Raw genomic sequence first — 22295 nt, forward strand, 5'->3', positions numbered from 1 at the left:
ATGAGACAACCGTTTTCAGGTATTGTACAATAAGCAGACAAGACCATGATCTTGGCTGCCTGCCTGTGTGCCATTCCTGACTGTGGTGCAGCCATCTGGAGACCAAGCAGAGGGCAGTTGTCCCACTGAGCAGAGGTGAAAGAAGATGGAATTCTGTAGTTGAAGGGACTAGAATCTGCTGGCCAGGATACTAGACTTTGGCCAGGACTGAACTGCACTTGCTTGGGGCCCCTGAAGTGTTGAGAACAGAAGAGATTCTAGTGGCAATGATAGAGGTCTAAATCTGCCAGTAAGAGTCCTCCTTAAAACTTATATATATATATATATATATATATATAATTTATTTTAAAAAGATACTTAGATTACATAAAATGTTACATAAAAAAATATAAGGGATTCCCATATGCCCCACTCCCCACACCTCCCCACGTTAATAACTTCTTTCATTAGAGTGGTACATTCATTGCAATTGATGAACACATTTTGGAGCATTGCCACTAGCATGGATTGTAGTTTACATTGTAGTTTACACTCTCTCCCACTCCATTCTGTAGGTTATGGCAAGATATATAATGGCCTGTATCAGTCATTGCAGTGTCATTCAGGACAATTCCAAGTCCCCAAAATGCCTCCATAAAACTTTTAACACCATGGGCATCCAGCTGGGATAGCAGAAAGATCATGGCTCAAAATGCAGAAATTGTAAAACTGAGTGATTTATTTATGCCCTCCCCTATTAGAATTGGTGGTTAAGAGCTGGAGGACTGAGTATAGATCAATGGGTCTCAACTTTGGCTGCATATTTGAGTCATCTCTGGAGCTTTTAAACATCCTAATACTCAGGGCACTCTAGCCAGTTAACTCAGAATGCCAAGGAGGGGGACCCTAGATGATTATGATTTATAGCTGAAATTAAAAACCTCTGTTATAGATGATACCTTGAGATATTTAGTGCAGATAGGTAGGAGAGAAAACAACACCTTAAGGCAGAGGTTTTCAACCTTTAGCAAGCACCAGAATCACTTGAAAGTCTTGTTAAAACACATTACTAAATCCTACCCCAGCATTTCTGATTCAGTAGGTGGGGCAGTTTGAAGTTCTTTTATGAATCCCTGAAAGAAAATATTATGTTTTTGAACTAATCCTTTCCTGTGTGTGTGATACCCTTTTGATTGGACTACATCAGTGAGGTGTGCCTCAGGTTGAGTTTCCGTCCTCTTGCTGGTCTGATATAAATGGAGACACAGAGAAAGAGAGACACAGGAAAAGGGAGCTCTGCCCTTTTGACCTTGCTCTGTGACAGAGAGGACTCCAGGTTCTCCTATAGCTGCAGAAAGACAGAGAAGCCTGGAGAGGCTCAAGGAGATGAAGCCCAAGGAGAGATGCCTGATTGCTCACAGCTGAGCTCCAGAAGAAAGTAGCAAGAGACCAGCAGACCACCATCTTGTCTCACCACATGGTATGACTACAGTATCTGTCAGCACATGGCTTTTGGTGAGAAAGTATCTCTGCTGATACTGTGATTTGGACATTTCATGGCCTCGGAACTATAAGATTTTCTCTTAAATAAAATTCCCCTTATAAAAGCCAACCCATTTCTGGTGCTTTGCATTGGAAGACCTGTGGCAAACTAAGACAGTTGGTCTGGGGTGGGGCCTGAGAATGTGCTTTTCTAACAAATTCCCATGTGATGCTGATGCTGTTGGTACCTGAACCAACTTGCTTTGGAAAATCACTGCCTTAAGAGGTTAAGGGAGATGAGGAACCTTTCTTGTAAGGATGCAAGAATCCTGAGCATCATTTTAGCATATTTTAAGGAAAAGTACTAAGAGGAACTTTCTTTTGCTAATTAGCATAATCCTGATTTCCTTTACTTGACTATCCAGTTCTTCTGTGCTCAGATTGAAATTGAAATATACAAAATAGTAATTTTGCAGGAAATATATGAATATATTTTTATTTATAAAATATATTTTTATTTATAAAAATATATGAATAATTTTTTAAAGAATATATATACACACGCGCATGCACACAGTTTTCTCAATAACTTGATTGATTTGTCCTGTTGCTCTTCCATGATCATAAATAGTTTGGACTAAAAGAGGACTAGGAGGTGAGAGTTTGACTTTGCTGTTAATATATCTTAGAAGCATAAGAAGTCATTCATTTCTCCTTACTACAGTCTTTTTAACTTTTCTCATCTAAAAGGGAATGAAATTAAGATGCTTGAATTTTTTTCCTGAGGAAAGTGCACTCAGAAGTACAGTGCAAAGCTAAAGAGGGTTTTTTTCCCTTTCATGTTAACAAAAACTGGAGGATACACAGTTTTTTAAGAGCAATTCAGTATAAACAAGTAAATGTGAGCTAGTAAACTAAATTAGCACAATCAAGATGGAGAAATTGTTCTTTTAAAAACTTCTTTCTAAAATTGATTAATTCTCTTCAGCTGTATATTAAGATTTGTGACCTGCACTTGAAATATGATCCCTGCAATTATAAAGGAATAGATCAATATATCCTTTTAAAATATTTTAGCTAAGAAGCAATCTATGTTGTTGGAAAAGTAAATTATTCTTGTTTAAGAAATTAGTGTTTAGAATATAGGCCAAAACTATCTATTTTCCCTTATATTCTAAGTGAGAGATAAAATGTCCTAACCTTTAAGAGTAATATTTTGAATAAAATCTTTGATCATATTTTAAGAATCAATGAAATGAAGAGCCTACATTGAAACTTCAAGAAAGTATTTATGAGTGAATTTTAGGCTCAGATAAAAACTTTGCTTATTTTATCCATCTCCTCTTTAGATATGGTAGAGATAAAATAATGGTAATAGGGGCCATTCCCTACTTTTTCCTGGATATGGCCTTTATAAATTTCCGCAGGAAAAAAGCACAGGTCATCATTCTCTCTCTCTCTCTTTTTTTTTTATAATTTTTTTAAAATTTTATTTTATTTTATTTTTTAAATTTATTTCTCTCCCCTTCCCCTCTCTATTGTCTGCTTTCTGTGTCCATTCGCTGTGTGTTCTTCTGTGCCCACCTGCATTCTTGTCAGCAGCACCAGGAATCTGTGTCTCTTTTTGTTGTGTCACCTTGCTGTTTCAGCGCTCTGTGTGTGCGGCACCACTCCTGGGCAGGCTGCACTTTTTTTGCACGTGGCAGCTTTCCTTGAGGGGTACACTCCTTGCACATGGGGCACCCTGCGTGGCACAGCACTCCTTGCGCACATCAGCACTGCATGTGGGCCAGCTCATCACACAGGCCAGGAGGCCCTGGGTTTGAACCCTGGACCTCCTATGTGGTTGGTGGATGCTCTGTCTGTTGAGCCAAATCTGCTTCCCATAATTCTCTTAAACACCAACAATCACTACCTTTTTTTTTCTTTACTGCTTAGACTTTCATTATTTCAGATAATAGACTGTTTTAGAACCACTGCCAAAAAAGTTGTTTATTTAGGTTCAACTATTTGTATAAGATTCAAACTATTTTATCTACATTTACCCCCATTCTTTCCTATTATTAAGGCAGGTAAGAGATACATTTTTGTCTTTCTTAATTAGAGGGAGTCATTTGACCTCTTGGTGCTACTCTTTTAATTATTTAAGTAGAGATAATAAAATTTCCATCCTGAAAGGGATAGATGACTTAGATTACTGTTTGTAAAGGTTTATGTTACAGAGTACTTTTGGAAGCATTCGTGTTATTACTGATGCTATTATTTGGTTTCAGTTTTTTAAAGAATTTTACTTTTCTTAATTCTGCCTTTCAATTTCTTATTGTGCAAACAGTAATCGTAGTTGTAATAAAGAAAAATTTGGGAATTTTGGGGCCTATAAAGGGAGTGAAATTTCTCAGTCTTTATGGAGGCATTAAGAGTTTGTTCTCCAAATCTTGGTAACACAGAGAGAGGTTCCCTTGCTATCATCTTGGCCCCAGTCATAGGAGATGGATTTCGGAGACAAAGCAGAAGACAATGCTCTTAATCCTACAGCTGTCCCAGTTTTGCCATATCAATTCAGGTGATATGTGTGCATTGTAATCATTTGGAGAAATAAATAATTCTTCATCTGTAAAAAGGGAATAATAACAATAACGCCACCCTCATAATGTCACACATGTAAATTCCTTAGCCTTGCACATAGTAAGAACTTAGTGTTAGTCATTATATTGAAATGAGTCAAAAACAATATTGGAGTCATTAGAAATTAGAAATTAGCATTTGTGTCTGACATATTTTGCCAAAACATTTAAGTTGTGACCAGTACAATTTGTAATTAATTCTGGTTAAAATATCCTTATGAAATATGGTGATGCATGAGAAAAATACAATTAAAGTAACTTATGGACTATAGTTAACAGCAATATTGTAATATTCTTACATCATTGTTGAAGAAAGTATTATATGAATGCTAAGAGTCAGTAATGAGGGGTATGGGTTTTTTCCTTTTGGACTAAGAAAAATGTTCAAAGGTTTACTGGGGCAGTGACTGCACAGCTCTATGATGAAAGTGAGAGCCACTGAATGTACACTTTGAATAGAGTGTACAAGGCATGGACTGTGTAACAAAGTGAACCATGTTATGTAGGATGGACTGTGAATAACAGTGTAAATATGAAAGTGTTCTCTCATGAACTATAACAAATATAATACTAGTACATAGTGTTAATAATAGGGGTTGCATGGAAAAAATATACCAAACATACACTGTGGACCATAGTTAGTGGTAAAATTCTGATCATGTTCTTTCATAATCTGTAACAAATGTTCCACAACAATGGTGGTGTTGGTGGAGCAGTCGTGTAAGGGAATTCTGCACATTATGCATGATTGTTTTGTAAGACCACAACTTGTCTAAAAAAATTTTATATATGTGTAATATGTATATATATCCTTGTGAAAAGTCTTTGTTGTCTGCCCCCAAACTAAAATAACCTGGTCTTTTAGTATTCCAAAAAAAATGAAGCGTTTAGAGCCCCATCACATTATGCTACAATGATTATTTGCTGAAAAACTTTTAGTTCTTTATTTTACTATTCATGGTTATTCCACATATACAAAATTTGATATGTTCCTGAAACAATTTAAAAAATTAATCTCACATTTGGAAGAAAATGTGACATTTTATATAGTTGTCTATATAAAGTGCTAGTAAAAATGTATTTTGTTAACTATCTCAAAATGCTTGCTTTGAAAATTGAAGAAAAGTTGGGTGATCTTGCTCCCTTCCTCTAAAAAAATCTTTTAAGAGAAGTTTGAAGCTAAATCTTTCTAATTAACTTTACTTCTGTTTACCAGTGACTCTCAGGTAAAGTTGAAGCTTGTGAACAAACCAGTTTCAGATATAAAAGTAGCTTTTCTTTGTGTGAGTGTTTTGTTTTCAGAGCTCCCAAAGCAGGTACACACCTGGATATGATTTTATATACTTCATATAAGCTAATTTACATACTCACCTTTCCTGATCTTTCAGTTTTCTTTTTAAAAGCTTCCTGAAAAGAGGTTAATTAATTACTCATATGTATACTTTCTTTCTATATTTCTTCTATTTTGCTCTGCTGATTACATACTCCTTTCTTCATTGACTAAAAGTATTATTCATTCCGAAAGTAGTTATAACAAGTTCACTATTAAGTTTCATGTCTTTTCTTTTGGTTACCCAGATACCTGTAGAGGGGGGACTGGAGCAGCAGTCAGATTCCACCAAAGGACGATGCCTGAGGAGAACTGTCAGTGTCCCTTCCGAGGGTCAGTTTCCTGATTACCCGCCAGAGGGCGTCACCAAACTGGGTAAGCTAGTAATAAAAGAAAAGAAATTCCTAGCTTTTACTGGATGATTTATGGATTTATCGTCGAGTATTACAGTAAAACAAAACAGCTTGCATTTCCTGTTAAGTAAGCAGGTTGGAATCGATAGCATGATGACTGAGAGTTAAAGGTCATAATAGAGGTATGTATTTGTAACAAAGTGACGGCAAAGTTATTTTATAGAGAGAATTTACCTGTGCACTATTAAAGTTGCTGTTGTACATTCTTAGGCAAGCTGGTTGATAGCTTGTTTCTGGCTTTATTTCTTGTCTCTAAATTCTCAAAACGGAGCATTAAGTGATCTCGTTGAAGCACTGAGATTCGTAGGGGAGCCAGTATGTGTGGTAACTTAGTATTGAGTGATTTGATGTGTTCTGTTCACACAGCTACTGATGTTGTCTTGATGTCTGTCTTATACAATGTAACATCAGATAAGGCTATTTTAAGCTAAATTTTAAAGTTCCTTTTGAGTAACATTCAAGACTGTTGGAGTAGGTAAGAGAGGAGGAGAAATCAAAGAAATCCCATTTAAATTGTCATACACTAAAGGAATCAATATCAGTATCAAAGCAGCTCTTTCCCGTTTCCTACCAAATGGATGCTGTTAGTTGTTTTCATGCTTACTAATGGATATTCATGTAATTATACCAGTCAGATAATTTAAGAGAATGTAATTAAAATTAAATAAAATAATGAAAGGATTTGACAAGTAGGAGGCACTTTACCTTGTGGAATTATTATTTATATAGTGAGCTGTACACATTTAGTCACATATTTGCAGACAGATCAAACAGAATCATTGATTGTCTCTGTGGTGGCAAATATGGATAATTCTGTAGTTTAATGGTGTTTTTGAAAATCTGGAGGTGTTTCCTTACATGACAATCTAATTTTTTACCTGCCAATGACTTACTTGTCTTTGGGAAAAATTTCCTACTGTCAAATATTTCATTGAGTAATTGCTGTATATAGAATGCTCTGTGCCCGTCCCTAAAAATGGAAAGAGGTGTAATGTAAGATGTCTGCCTTTAAAAAGGTTTTTATGTAATTAGGAAGATAGGATATATACATTTAGAAACAAAAATATATTAATAGGCAAAAAAAATCATATTTCTATATACCAGGAACAAACAAAAAATGAAAAAAAAATTCATATACAGTTTCTCTGAGCATCACAAAAGAGTAAATACATAGGGAAGAGAATCTAATGAAAGACATGAGGAGGCAGATGTGGCAAAAACAGCTGGGCTCCTGCCTACCACATGGGAGGCCCCAGGTTCAGTTCCTGATGCCTCCTAAAGAAGATGAGCGAGACAGTGAGCTGACATGATGGGCTAGCAGGGCAAGCTGACACAAGATGATGCAGTTAGATGACGCAACCAAGAGACACAGCGAGGAAACGCAATGAGAGACACAACAAACAGGCACTCAAGTGATTATGCACCTCCCTCCCACATGGGAGGTTCCAAGTTTGGTTCCCGGTGCCTCCTAAAAAAAGAAGACAAGCAGACAGCAAGCGCAAACTATGAGGGATGGAGGAATAAATAAATCTTTAAAAAATAAGATGTGAATGGGAGCAAATGTGGCTCAAGCAGTTGAGTGCTGGCTTTCCACATGGGAGGTCCCAGATTCAGTTTCCAGTATCTCCTAAAAAACAAAGACAAATAACAAATAGACAAACAACTTAGGGGAGCTGATATGACTCAGTGGTTGAGTGCTGGCTTCCCATTTACGAGGTCCCAGGTTCAATTGCTAATCTCCATACCTAAAAAAAAAAAGGGGGATATGCAAGTCTTCCATACAGAAAACTGTAAAGCATCATGGAAAGAAATTTAAAAAGACTTAAATAAATGAAGGACTGTACCATAATCATGGTTGAGAAGTCTTAATGTTATGTCACTTCTCTTCAAAATAAAAAAATCCAACTCTTTTTCCTCTATAAATTGGCAAGTTGATTCTAGAATTCATATGGAAATTCCAAAGACCACAAATAACCAAGTAGAAGAAAACAAATTGAGAATCTTAATAAAACTACTAGTATCAAGATTTATTTAAAAATTACAGTAAGGTATTGGTGGTAGAATAGACAGCTAGACAAATGAAACAGAATGGAAAGTCCTAAAATAATCCCATATGTGTATGGACAAAGGGGAGAACTAGGTGAACAAAGAAAACTGTACTCAGCTCGGTGCACCTAGTTAAACAAAGCCATGTCTGAATAATGACAAAATGCTCATACACACACACACACACATGCACGCACCCCTCACACACCTAACAAGTACTCAGTTCAGGGTATGTGTTATGAGCCACACCTATCCACAATTTAAAGTATGGAATGAGATAGGAAATGTGAATCAATTATAATTTTAGATAGATTGGCCAAGGAAGGCCTCATTGCTAAGCGTTATTTGAGTGAAGACTGATGAAAGTATGGGAGTAAGGCATCTGTAAAGAGTGCCAGCCAGGGAGAACAGCTAGTCCAAAGTGAGAATGTGTTTAGAGAAACCACATTGAGACCAGTGAGGCTAGAGTGGAATAAACAAGATGGAGAGTAGCAGGAGATGACTTCATAGTGCTCTCAGACCATGAACCCTTGTAGGCCGTAATAAGGGCTTTGGCATTTATGCTGAATGAGATGGAGAGTCACCAGCTACTGTTTTGAGAAAAGGGGTGCAAGAATGAGAGTTCAGAGACAAACTGGGATACAATTGCAATAATCTAGACTAGAGATGTTGGCAGTTTGGGCCAGAGTAGTAGCAGAAGGGCTGAGAAGTAATCAGACTCTGTATATTTTATGGTAGAATCAACAGAAATAGCTTAATGGTTTAGATACAGTAAGTGAGAAACAGAAGAGCCAAGGATTTTGGCTAGAGCAAGTAGAAAAATGAAATTACTGTTTTGTTTTGTTTTTAAAGGGGAAGTGTATGGTTAGACTAATGTGTCAACTCAGCCAGGTAATTGTGCCCAGTTGTTTGGTCAGGGAAGCCCTGGGCTAACTGTAAGACAAGGACATTTATGGACTTTAGTCATCGGTGAGTATACTGCATAGATGGCTGATTACATCTACAATCAACCAAGAGATTGTGGTCAGCAATGAGTGACGTTTTATCCAATCAGTTGAATAACTTAAAAGCAGAAGTGATTTCAGCATTCAAGAAGAATTTCCCAGCTTGTCTTTGGACAGCCAACATTTCACAACTCACAAAGGACCTTTATCGGACTTTGATTAGAACCCCTGGTTTGCAACCTGCCTGCAGAATCTGGACTTGTGCATCTCCATGGTCACGTGAGAGAATTTCATAAAATCTCATACTATTTACATATATCTTCTATTGATCTTGATTCCCTAGAGAACCCTGACTAATATAGGAAGATTGTGAGAGAAATATTTGAAAGTGGGATCAACGAGCTCAGTTTGGTACATGTTAAGTTTGAGGACCCTATTAGACATCCAAGTGGGAATATGAGTCTAGAAATCAAGGAAGAGGTAGGTAGACTGGAGGTATAAAATGTAGATATTTAGCAAATAGATGGTGTTTGAAGCTATGGAATTGAATGAGATCACCAGGGTAATGTGTTTAGGCGGAAGAGAGAAGAAATCCACAGACTAAGCCTGGAGCCAAATTTAGAGGTTGTTAAGATGAGGACACACTCCCAAATAAAGGACCAGAAAAGAGAGACAAAAACCCAGAATTCTGTTTCTAAACAAGTCAAGTATGTAGGGCTGGGTCTGTATTTAAGCACAGAATTTACTTCTCCCTGACATTGTTTTCAGATTCCTGTATTAACAGTTTACACAGATTACCCAGAACACTAAAAATTATATTTACACTGGCATTTGACACAGATTTTGATACACCAAATTCTTTTTCACTGAAAATGAGATTTTTTTTCCTTTTTTAAAGATTTATTTATTTATTTATTTCTCTCCCCTCTCCTCTCAATCCCCCCCCCCCCCCCCCAATGTCTCTTCTCTGTGTCCATTCACTGTGTGTTTTTCTGTGTCCTCTTCTATTCTTGTCAGCAGCCTGGGAATCTGTGTCTCTTTTTGTTGTGTCATCTTGCTGCATCAGCTCTCCGTGTGTGCGGTGCCACTCCTGGGTAGGCTGGACTTTATTTTGCGCTGGGCGGCTCTCCTTACAGGGCGCACTCCTTGCGCGTGGGGCTCCCCTACGCTGGGGACACCCCTGCATGGCACAACACTCCTTGCACTTATCAGCACTGCATATGGGCCAGCTCCACACGGGTCAAGGAGGTCCTGGATTTGAACGGCATACCTCCCATGTGGTAGATGGATGCTCTATCCATTGAGCCAAGTCCATTTCCCAAGATATTTTCTAAGTGATATGAATGTCATGTCTAAAACATTTAAATTCAGAAAATCTAGAAAAAAATTTTCCTCTGGTGACAATATCCAGGTTTTATTTTATTCACCAAAAGATGATTATCCAAATTCAAACCATGCAAACATGATTTGTTAAATTATCAATAGGAAATTACTTCTTCATGTGGTAGGGTTCTTTGCATTCAAATGTCATTTGGAGGGATATTATAATTGACCACATAAAGTAGTAAGTATCCTCAGTGTATTAATAAATGTAACCAACATGAAGTTAAAACATTAGTTTTTTTGTAAAAAAAACAAAGCCAACATATACCTTACAAGAACACTGTAAAATAGGAGAGAGCTGAACACTGAACGTGGACAGCATTTTTATGACGTACAAATTTACAGAAGGAAATTTACCTCTGTTTCTAGATGTTGCCTTCTGTAAGGGTCATGCATAACACAGAGCTGAACTCTGTTTAATCTGTTTGCTACATTTCTTTAACACTCATTAAAGCTCATGCTCTCATGCCAAAATGAGTAAACCAAAGTGTAAGTAAGCCTGGAATGAGCAGGAATACTTGTTTACAGGTAACATCAGAAACATGATCATAAAGCTAACTTAATCAGAAAATGCCAAACATTCATAAGCCCAATGCTTTCTCAGTTCTCAAATAGAAAGTTCAGCTTGAATTGGCAAATCTAAAACCAAATATCTAAGGAACTCAAGGCTGCAGAGATCCATGCCTCTATTTTATTGTACTACAATCAAATCTTAGTTACCCCACGGTCTTACTTAGATCTCTGAAAATTTTTAATAACTGCCTGTAATAGTAAATTTGTTTTGTTTTCATGGAATACTCAAAAACCAAGAAACATTTGATAAATTTATCTAAAATTAAAATTTAATATATGCCTTTGGTAGTATTCTAGCCAGTCTTAGAAATGAATGCATCAGAAGTCTTTAGAGACAGTAAGTTATCTAAAATTTTCAAGTTTATATAAATGAAGAAGTCAAACAGAAAATAAAAGGAAACCAAATTGGAAAAACTTTAGAAAAAAGCCAACCTCATGCTAATCTTATTCTAAGTTAATTGGCATGAGAAATAAAAATTTGAGGAATCTTTGAAGAAAATGAATATTAAAACAGGATATCCTTTCCAAAGCATTTGTAAAATTATTTATAAAAAATAAATATTTTGATCAGAATTATTGGAGGATATTGATTATTCAAACCTTAACTTTGACTCTCTAGTATAATAGATTTATTAATAATTAGCCTCAGTTCTAACTTTATGTTTAAACTAGTGATGACCCTTTTCTTATTCCCAAGACATTATTATGAGCATCTACATAGTTTATAAAGTATTTTCAAAATGCTAGAATCTTTTATAAAAAATGTGAAGTACTAATAGTAATATTGAAAGAAAGAAAAAGTGAGTAATGAAGATTTAATGTAACAAGAGATATATTCTTCAATTTTTCAAATAGAATTAAAAATGCTGACTAATAATGCCTTTTTGGTAGCACTCAATATTCAGATTGATTATTAAATTAATTTATATGTTAATTTAACCAATAGAAGGAGATCTTGAACTTTGGGGTAATGCACATACAAATGTTCAAAACCTTTATGAAAAAATAAGTCTGCTATTTCTACATTGGAAAGTTAGAACTTGGTGAGTAACAGCAACTCTTGGTTTTCTTTGAAATTTTCCATAAATGTCCAGTTTTGCTCCCTTCTTATAATATAAATTAGAACTATTAGAATATTATCTATAAGTAAGCTCAAAGTAAGACAGCTGAATAATATCCACCCTTTATACTTGAAGTCCATCATTGTGCTCCGAGTGTATTCACCAAGTGCAATGAATGTCTCATGATGATGGAGGAGGTTGTTGTTATGGGATGAGTGGGGTGCAGGGGGTGGGGGATATATGGGGACCTCATATTTTTTTAATGTAACATTAAAAAAATAAAGACAAAAAAATAAGAATTATAAAAAACATTATGGTAAAAGACTCAAACTCAATTTCCCCAAAGGCTTTTCATTGGGTAGTTTGGGATAGTCTTTAAAACCATGAGCCAATATGTTTGTTCTTTGAAATCTGATTCTAAGATACATGTGGTAATACTGATGATAATATTCCGAAAGAAAGACTTGAGTCTGGGTTAAAAATAGCCATGTATATAGTCAGTTCTGCTATAATGTGACATATGCATTCCTAAAACTCACCGTGCTATACATATTTGCACAATAAAAACAATAGGGCTTCTGAGGAAAATGGAGTTAGGGGCACTACACTCTAAAACTTGGTCAGTAGTACATTACAAAAAGGAACTGAGTAAAATCTGAAGTAAAACTTCATGTTTGTTAAATGGTTGAGAAATAGATATATATATTGCAGTAAATATAGCACTTAGCTTTGAAAAAGATCTGATGTTTACTTGATGTTAGAAGAGTTGCAGCTCGTAATTTATTGCACAATGGTAGAAGGAGTGTTATCCGAAATCAGACAGAACGTTGTTGTACCAGATGTGGGTGGGTGTGGCTCATGACACATACACTGAACTGAGATAGCTGTGAGGTGTTTGATGTGTGTATATGAGCATTTTCTGTATTCCAACATGGCTTGTTTCAGCTGGGTGCAGTTTTCTTTGCAGTTTCATGTGGATATTTTTCCTAGATGAAATTGTACATAAGCAAACACAAAATTTGTGTTATGCACAAATTATTCCTTAATATATAAACTGTGATGGAACAGTCACATTTTCAAAACAATCATAGCAGAACTGATCTTACTATCAACTTGATTTAATCAGGTCTATTAGAAAGAAGAAAATTGCTGTTGTTAGCCGATTGAATCCTGAAATGTCAGTTACTTTTGAACACATTCCCATATTTCTTTTGGAAGTGAGTTATTTGGGTCTCAACTAGCATGAATAAAATAAAAACTAATACTTAAGTTTTAAAGCTAGCCTACTAAAGCAAATTTTAATTTTACTCTTATGAGCTAGATTTAGATTAGTAGTTATAATATTTTTCCTTTAGAAAATCAGTTCTCAGTTCGAAGTCAAGATGCCAGAACCACAGATCCCTCTATTGAGAAAGTAGATATTTGGATTCCTGATTTGCTCTTTTGTCTTCTTCCTCATCCCCATCCTGGCACAGTAGAGATTCATTCTCTTCTGTAAAGGTTCTCCAAGACAGCTTGCTGCCACTTATCATTGCACAAATTATGCATTGCCAGTCTCCTAGGAGTAGCATTCATTTTTTATCGTAGATTTGTAGTTATTTCATAAATTTTCCAGAAGATGGCAGTAACGTGTCCTAAATAAAGGATTACTTTTTATAATTCACACTAGTCATTTGTAGAGATTTTGTCAGGGTTGCTCCAAAACCTGAAGCCCTAGGGAAGGAGAAACCATGAAAGAAGCCAACTTTTAACTGTGGACCAGTAACTGGCTAAATTTACAAGGACTTCATATCATATGTCTTAATAGTTAACAGTTATAATTAGCCTAACAAACTTTTTTCCAACAAACCTAAATAAAATATATTCTACACATTCATAACCATCTGAAAAGCGAGGTTAAAATTTTCAAATTTGGTTCAGCACCATGAGATGTTCTGCATGTATGCATGTGGACAGCCCAATCTGTACATTTAAGCTCTTTGGGGACTGATACCCAAGAAGACCAGAAGAGAGCCCTCCATAATATAGGGTCCCTATTGTCCATTTCTCAGGCAATTTTTTTTAAAAGATTTGTTTTTTATTTATTTCTTTCCCTGTCCCCTGTCCCCCCCAGTTGTCTGCTCTCTGTGTCCATTCGCTGTGTGTTCTTCTGTGACCACTTCTATCCTTATTGGTGGCACCGGGAATCTGTGTTTCTTTTTGTTGTGTCATCTTGTTGTGTCAGCTCTCCGTGTGTGCGGCGCCATTCTTGGGCAGGCTGCACTTTCACACTGGGCGGCTCTCCTTATGGGGCGCACTCCTTGCGCATGGGGCTCCCCTACGTGGGGGACACCCCTGTGTGGCAGGGCACTCCTTGTGCGCATCAGCATTGCGCATGGGCCAGCTCCACAGAGGTCAAGGAGGCCCAGGGTTTGAACTGCAGACCTCCCATGTGGTAGGCGGACGCCCTATCCATTGGGCCAAGTCTGCTTCCCACCTCAGGCAATTTTAATCTTAGTCAACCACTATGGGTGGAAAGGGAGATGATGGCATAAACAATCAGAAATTGTTTAAGTTCAGTTTGGATTTCTGGGACAGGAATGGCAGAATGAACATGAACATCTATCTTTACTCTTTCCAGAAACCCTATAATGGCTGTCGTAAAGGGATTCTCTTTTAAAGACATGGTTCTTCAAGGATGAGTGTAATGAGAAAGATGAAAACAATCACATACAAAATTTGAAAGCTGGAAAGCCAGTGGAGTGTGGTAAATAATGTAACTGGCTTGAGAAAGCCAAATCTTAATCAATCTGGCAACAAAGAAAACCAAGAACCAACCTGATTTTTATGACAGACCCTCCAGGAATTGGTGGTACCAAAATCCTATGGTAGTGGGGCAGGAAATGGAATGGCATTGATAAAATAAGGAGGATGTCTAGAAGTTTTTTAAGAAGCAAATGGATCCCAGGTCTTTTCCTCTTCCCCATTCCACTGGACAATTTGTCTTCCCACTCCGCACACCCACCTTAGTATAAGACTGGAGATTTATTCTCTAGAGAGGAAAATCCAGGGGTTTCTGGATTGGGGGATACCTAGCAAAATTGAGAACAAGGCACTTTACCAAATACAAGGGAATTAGGTTAACATGTTCACACTGAATGATGTCTACCCTTCTCTCACTTGCCTTCACCCTCCAGTCAGGGTAAATAACTAACCCATAAGAAAAGACCTAAAGAAACAGACAATCCCAAGGTTTGAACTAGCCAGGCCACCCTGTAGTGAGGTTCACAATCAGGGACCCTACCCATGTACTCAGTCTCTTCAGTCAGCTTTTTTGGCCTTCCACTGAAATAGCAGATAACCAAAGAATAGCAGACATCTGAGGATAAGACTCTAACATGAAAGAGAGAGACCAAAACAAATATATAAAAGAGGGAAAAGGAGAGGGAGGAAGGGAGGAAGAGAGAGAGAACTTGGAGGAACAGAGACAAGAAACTAGACAGGCAACAGGAAAAACAAATCCTTACTACCTTCAGTGAGAAAAGAGACATATAAGAAATAAGAACTGAATTCCACTCAAAGGCAAAGAACTTTTGTCTATTAAAAATAATTATAGTAGAAATAATACTTAGTAGAGGGTTAGAAGATGAAATTGAGGAACTATCACAGAAAAAGAAAGATCAAATAACTACAGGACTTGTTCAAGAAGTCCAATATTGAAACAATATAAATTCCAGGAAAAGAAAAAGAAGGGGAGGAAATCACAAGCAAACTAACAGCTAATAAATGGCAAAGATATGATCTGAACTCAGGCATTCTGCTTCAGGGTTTGTTCTCTTAACCATTATGCTTTATTATAAGCAAGATTTTCTGTGTGGATGAACTCTAAATAGTATACATAGTCATAATATATTTTTTTGTCTTTACAAAAATTACTGTGTAATTAAATAGGGAAGGTGAGAGAATAGAAAATATGTATGTGTGATTAATTCTGGTGTGGGGGTAAAAGTAGAGAAGGAAAGAGTCAAATCCTCACATTCCAATAGATAATAATGTCTAAAATGGAAAAAAATTAGAGTATTGATACAGCCATATTATTTAGAGATTTGATGGTAACTACCAAAAGAATTGGCTAAGAGAAATAAAAGTAGTTGTTTCTGGGGAAGCGGACTTAGCCCAGTGGTTAGGGCGTCTACCTGCCACATGGAAGGTCCGCGGTTCAAACCCCGGGCCTCCTTGACCTGTGTGGAACTGGCCCATGCGCAGTGCTGATGTTCGCAAGGAGTGCGCCCCAAAAGGAGAGCCGCCCAGCGCGAAAGAAAGTGCAGCCTGCCCAGGAATGGTGCCGCACACATGGAGAGCTGATACAACAAGATGATGCAACAAAAAGAAACACAGATTCCTGTGCCGCTGACAACAACAGAAGTGGACAAAAAAGAACACGCAGCAAATGGACACAGAAACAGTCAACTTGGGGGAGTGGGGGGGGGAGGGGAAAGAAATAAATAAAAATAAAAAAAATATATATTAAAAAAAAACACACACACACAAAAAAAGTAGTTGTTTCTGGAAGTAAAAGTAGTAAAAGAGGAGGCTCAAATTACTGTTTATTTAACAAGCCTCATAGAATCAGTAGACTCTAAACTATGTGTATATATTATTTGATTAAAAAATAAAAATTTATATTTAAAAAATAAATAAAAGCATATACAGTTCACAGGAAAGAAAATTAAAATGACATTTAAACATGAGAATAAGATACTGTACTACATTCATAATCAGATAAAAGCAAATTAAAACTATTAATACAATGAGCTGCTGATTTTTACCTATGAGATTAACAAGGATAAAAATGTTTGGACTGGAAGAATAGGAGAAAACAGCATTCTGATCTATTAATGTTAAATTGCCTCTACAAAGAGCGGCTCAGTTTGGTAAATATCTATCCCTTCTGCCCCAGAAGCAGTCTTCTACTAGGGATTTATCCTATACATTTGCTCATGTAGTCATTGTTTCATTGTTTATAATAGCAAAAGAGCAGAAACTTCCTATATATCTATCTATAGGAGATTATTTAAATGAATTATGTTAAATATATGTAGTGGGCTAATACGGACCTATGCAAAAGAAAGAAGTAGGTGCATGTATGCTAATATGAAACCAATTCCAAGATAACGTTGTTAAGAGGGAAAAAAGCAGGTACAGAAATGTGTATATATATTATATTATGATTTGTGTAAAAAATAGCATATCCATATAAACAAGAGAGAGAGAGGAAAAAAACTCTAGAACTGTATAGAAGAAAGCTTTAACACTGGTTGCTTCTGAGGAGAGAACTAGAGGCCTGATAGACCAGAGAGGGAAGGAGATTAACTTTTCATTATATAACTTCTTTTAACCTTTTAATTTTTGTTAGCAAATAAATTTTACTGATACATATTAATAAATCATAAATCCATCCAAAGTATACATCCAGTCAGTGGCATTCGGTGTAATCACATAGTTGTGCATTCATCACTTCAATCAGTTTTAAAGCATTTTTATTATACCAGTAATAATGATAATAATAATAATAAACCAAACAAACAAAACTCATCACCTCTCAATCTCTTTTTGCTTACTCTGCCGTACGTAGCTGCTATTCTGTTTCCTTCTCTGTATTTATTTGTAAAATATTTTATATAAACGGTATTATGTATGCAATACCCATATTCATATATTACATGAGGTTTCACTGTGTTATACAGTCCCATGTCTTTTTTTATGTTTCCTTTGAGTGATATACATGTCCTTATACTTTACCTTTCAACCACTGTCATATCCATATAATAGCTCTACTAGTCACAGATACCATGCTGTGCTCTCACCATTTCTGTTCATTTCCAAAGAATTTCAATCTTTTAACCAGGTCTGCACAAATTAACCATCAGCTTTCCATTTTCTATCCTCATTCTATTTTCTGGTGACCTATATTCTAATTATTCATTCCATGAGTTTACACAGTATATTTAATTTATAATAATGCAATCATACAGTATTTGTCCTTTTGTGTCTGGCTTGCTTCACTAAGTGTAATGTCCTTCAGGTTCATCCATGTTGTCACAACTTCATTTCTTCTTACTGCTGCATAATACATTGTGTGTATACAACACAATTTGTTTATCCATTCATCAGGTGATGGGCACTTGGATTGTTTCCATCATTTGGCAATCATGAATAGCACTACTATGAACATTGGTGTGCAGATATCTATTCATGTCACTGCTGTCAAATTTTTCTGGGTATATACCTAGTAATGGTATTACTGGATAACATGGTAAGTCTATATTCAACTTCCTTAGGAACTGCCAAACAGTCCTCCAAAGTGGCTGTACCATTCTACATTCCCACTGACGGTAAGTATTCCTATCTCTCCACTTCCTCTCCAACATTTACAGTTTTACCATCTTTTTAATAGTGGCCATTCTAATAGGTATGAAATAAAATCTCATTGTAGTTTTGATTTGCACTACCCTAATCACTAGGAATGTTGAACATATTTTAATTTGTTTCTCTGGCATTTATATTTCTACTTTGGACAATTGTCTTTTCAAGTCTTTAGCCCATTTTTTAATCGTTTAGTTTGTCTTTTTATGGTTGAGTTGAGTGATCTCCTTATATATCATGGATATTAAACCCTTATTGGATATGTGATTGCCAAATATTTTCTCTCAATGAGTCATCACCTTTTCAATCAAGTCCCTTGAGCTGCAAAATTCTTTCATTTTGAGGAGGTTCATTTATCTATTTTCTCTTTTGTTGCTTATGATTTGGGAATAAGGTTTGAGAAACTACTGCTTACCACAAAATCTTGAAGATGTTTTCCTACATTTTCTTCTAGAATTTTTATGAATGTCACATTTATATTTAAGTCCTTGATCCATTTTTTAGCTAATTTTTGTATATGGTATGAAATAAGGGTCCTCTTCCTTTCTTTTGGATATGAATATTCAGGTCTCCCAGCACCATTTGTTGAATAGACTGTACTGGCCCAGCTGGGTGGGCTTAAAAGTCTTCCTAAAAACCACTTAACTGTAGACGTGAGGGTCTATTTCTGAGTTCTCAATTCAGTTGCATTCGTCAGTCTGTCTTTATACCAGTACCATGCTGTTTGTACCACTGTGGCTAAGTAATATGCTTTAAAATTAGGAATTGAGAGTCCTGCAGCTTCATTCTTCTTTTCTAAGACATTTTTAGCTATTCAGGGCCCCTTACCCTTCCAAATAAATTTGATTATTTGGTTTCCATATCTGTAAAATGCCTGTTGCAATTTTTTTTAAGGAGGTACCAGGGATTCAATCCAGGATCTCATACAAGGGAAGAAGGTGCTCTACCACTGGGCTGCTCTGCTCCCATGTTGGATTTTTATTGGGATTGTGTTGTATCTGTAAATTTGTACTATTGACATCTTAATGATATTTAGTCTTCCAATCTATAAACACAGAATGTCCTTCCATTTATTTAAGTCTTCTTTAATTTTTTTTAAGATTTATTTATTACCCCCCCCCCCCCCCGCCCACTATTGTTTTTACACTCGCAGACCGTCTGCTCTCTGTGTCCATTCACTGTGTGTTCTTCTGTGTCTGTCTGTTTTCCCTTTAGGCGGCACCAGGAACCAATCCTGGGACCTTCTGGAGTGGGAGAGAGGTTCTCAACCTCTTGCACCACCTCAAATCCCTGGTCTGCTGCGTCTCTTATTGTCTCTCCTCTATGTTATGTCTCCTCTTTTTGTTGAATCATCTTGCTGTGCCAGAATTCCTGCCAGGCCAGTATTCCATGTGGGCCAGCACTCTGCGCAGGCCAGCTCTCCACTTGGGTCAGCTCGCTGCATGGGCCAGCTTGCTTTCACCATGAGGTCCTGGGAATCGAACCCTGGACCTCTTATATGGTGGATGAGAGCCAAATCACTTGAGCCACATCCACTGCCCTTTTGATTTCTTTTAGCAATGATTTTTATAGTTTTATAAATACAGGTCCTTTATGTCCTTGGTTAAGTTTATTCCTAAATATTTGATTTTCTTAGTCACTATTATAAATGAAAATATTTTTTCTAATTTCCTCATCAGATTGCATATTGGTAGTGTAGAAACACTATTAATTTTTGCATATTAATCTTGGATCCTGCCACTTTGCTGAACTCGTCTATTAATTCTAGTAGTTTTGTTGTGGATTTTTCAGGAGATTCTAGATAGAGGATCATATCATTAGCAAATAGTGAAACTTTAACTTTTCCTTTCCTGTTTGGATGCCTTTTATTTCTTTATCTAGCCAAATTGCTCTTGTAAGAACTTCTAGCACAATATTGAGTAACAGTGGTGACAGGGGTATCCTTGTCTTGTTCCTGATCTCAGCAGGAAAGCTTTCAGTCTTTCACCATTGAGTACAATGCTAGCTGTAAGTATTTCATATATATACTTTCATACCTTATTGAGAAAGCTTCCTTCTATTCCTCTTTTGGAGTGTTTTTATCAATGTGATTTATTACACTAATTTTCTTGTGTTGATCAAGTGGGATAAAACCCACTTGATAGTGGTGTATAATTCTTTTAATTCTTTAATGCTTTTGCATTCTGTTTGCAAGCATTTTGTTGAGGATTTTTGCATCTATATTCAATAAAGATATTGGTCTGTAATTTTCTTTTTTCATAGTATCTTATCTGGTTTTGGTATGAGGGTGTTGTTGGCTTCATAGAATGAGTTTGGTAGCAATGTTTCCTGTTCAAGTTTTTGGAAGAACTTGAGCGAGACTCTTATTATATTGTCTTTGATTGATTGGTAGAATTCACCTATGAACTCATCTGGTCCTGGGCTTTACATCTTTGGGAGGTTTTTGATGACTGTTTCAATCTCTTCACTTGTGATTGGTTTGCTGAAGTCTTCTGTCTCTTCTTGGGTCAGTGTAGATGGTTCATGTGTTTCTAGGAATTTGTCCATCTCATCTACATTGTCCAGTTTTTTGGAGTTTGGTTGTCCGTAGTATCCTCTTATGATCTCTCTTGTTTCTGTGAGGTCAGTGGTAATGTCCCTCCTCTCATCTTTGATTTTATTTATTTGGTCTTCTCATTTTGTCGGTCTAGTTAAGGGTTTGTCGATTTGGTTGGTCTTCTCAAAGAACCAGCTTTTGGTATTGTTGATTCTCTGTATTGCTTTTTTGTTCTCAATTTCATTTATTTTCGCTCTGATTTTTATTATTTCTTTCCTTTAGCCTGGTTTGGGGTTTGGGGTTAATTTTTCTAGTTCCTCCAGGTGTGCAGTTAGATCTTTTTTATAGTAAGCATTGAAGGACATAAATTTCCCTCTTAGCACTGCCTTTGCAGTATCCCATAGGTTTTGATATGTTGTGTTCTCATTTTCATTTGTCTCAAGATAATTGTTGAATTCTCTTTCAATTTCTTCTTTGACCCACTGATTATTTAGAGTATTTTGTTTAATCTCCATGGGTTTATGAATTTCCCCTTTTCCACCTATTATTGATTTACAGCTTCATTCTGTTATGATCAAAACACTTTCTCTAAACTGTTTTATATAATTTCTATATTTTTAAATTTATTGAGACTTGTCTTGTGACCCAACATATAGTCTATCTTGGAAAAGGATCCATGAGCACTTGAAAAGAAAGTATATCCTGCTGTTGTGGGATCAGTGCTCTATAGATGTATGTTAGGTCTAGTTCATTTATCATATTTTCAACTTCTCTGGTTCTTTATCTTTTGTCTAGATGTTCTGTCCAATGCTGAGAGTGGTGTATCAGAGTCTCCAGCTATTATTGTACAGACATCTCTTTCTCCCTTCATCTGTGCAAGTATGTGCTTCATGTATCTTAGAGTACTTAGGTTAGGTGCTTAAATAGTTAGCATAGTTATTTCTTCTTGGTGAATTGCCCCTTTCATTCATCCCTTAAAGCAGTTTTGCATTTAAAGTCTATTTTGTCCGATATTAGTATTGCTACTCCATATCTTTTTTGTCTACTATTTGCATGGAATATCTTTTTCAGCCTTTCACTTTTGACCTGGTTGTGTCCTTACATCTGAGGTAAGTCTTGTAGATAACATTTAAGTGGCTCATATTTTTCTATCCATCCTATCAGTCTATTCATTTAATTAGGCCATTAACATTCATGTTATTACTGTAAAGGCATTACTTACTTCATCCATTTTATCCTTTGGCTTTCTGTTGACATTTAGTACTATTGTCTGTCTTTTTATCCTTTAATTTACCCACCTATTAATCTTCATTTCTATACTTCTACAGTTGTCATGCCCTTGTTTTTCCTCTCAGGCAGCAGCACTCCTTTTAGTATCTCCTGTACTTCTGTTTTTTTGGTAATATATTCTGTCAGTTTTTGTTTGTCTGAAAACTTTGAACTCACCCTCATTCTTGAAGGATGGTTTTGCCGGATACAGAATTCTGGCTAGCAGTTTTCTCTTTTAGTACCTATACAT

The 22295-nt window shown here is 36.3% G+C and overlaps 1 protein-coding gene across 7 annotated transcripts in view; it reads left to right on the forward strand.

Moving 5' to 3' along the window:
- Nucleotides 1–22295, forward strand: part of RASAL2 (RAS protein activator like 2) — a 459173-nt gene that overhangs the window by 240602 nt on the left and 196276 nt on the right. For all 7 annotated transcript variants that reach the window (XM_058274784.2, XM_058274786.2, XM_071207582.1 and 4 more), the window contains exon 3: nucleotides 5664–5790. In XM_058274784.2, coding sequence (XP_058130767.1) covers nucleotides 5664–5790 — 127 coding nt within the window. The remainder of the gene's footprint in view (nucleotides 1–5663; nucleotides 5791–22295) is intronic.

The sequence above is a fragment of the Dasypus novemcinctus genome, chromosome 13, assembly GCF_030445035.2.
Source record: "Dasypus novemcinctus isolate mDasNov1 chromosome 13, mDasNov1.1.hap2, whole genome shotgun sequence".
Taxonomy (NCBI): domain Eukaryota; kingdom Metazoa; phylum Chordata; class Mammalia; order Cingulata; family Dasypodidae; genus Dasypus; species Dasypus novemcinctus.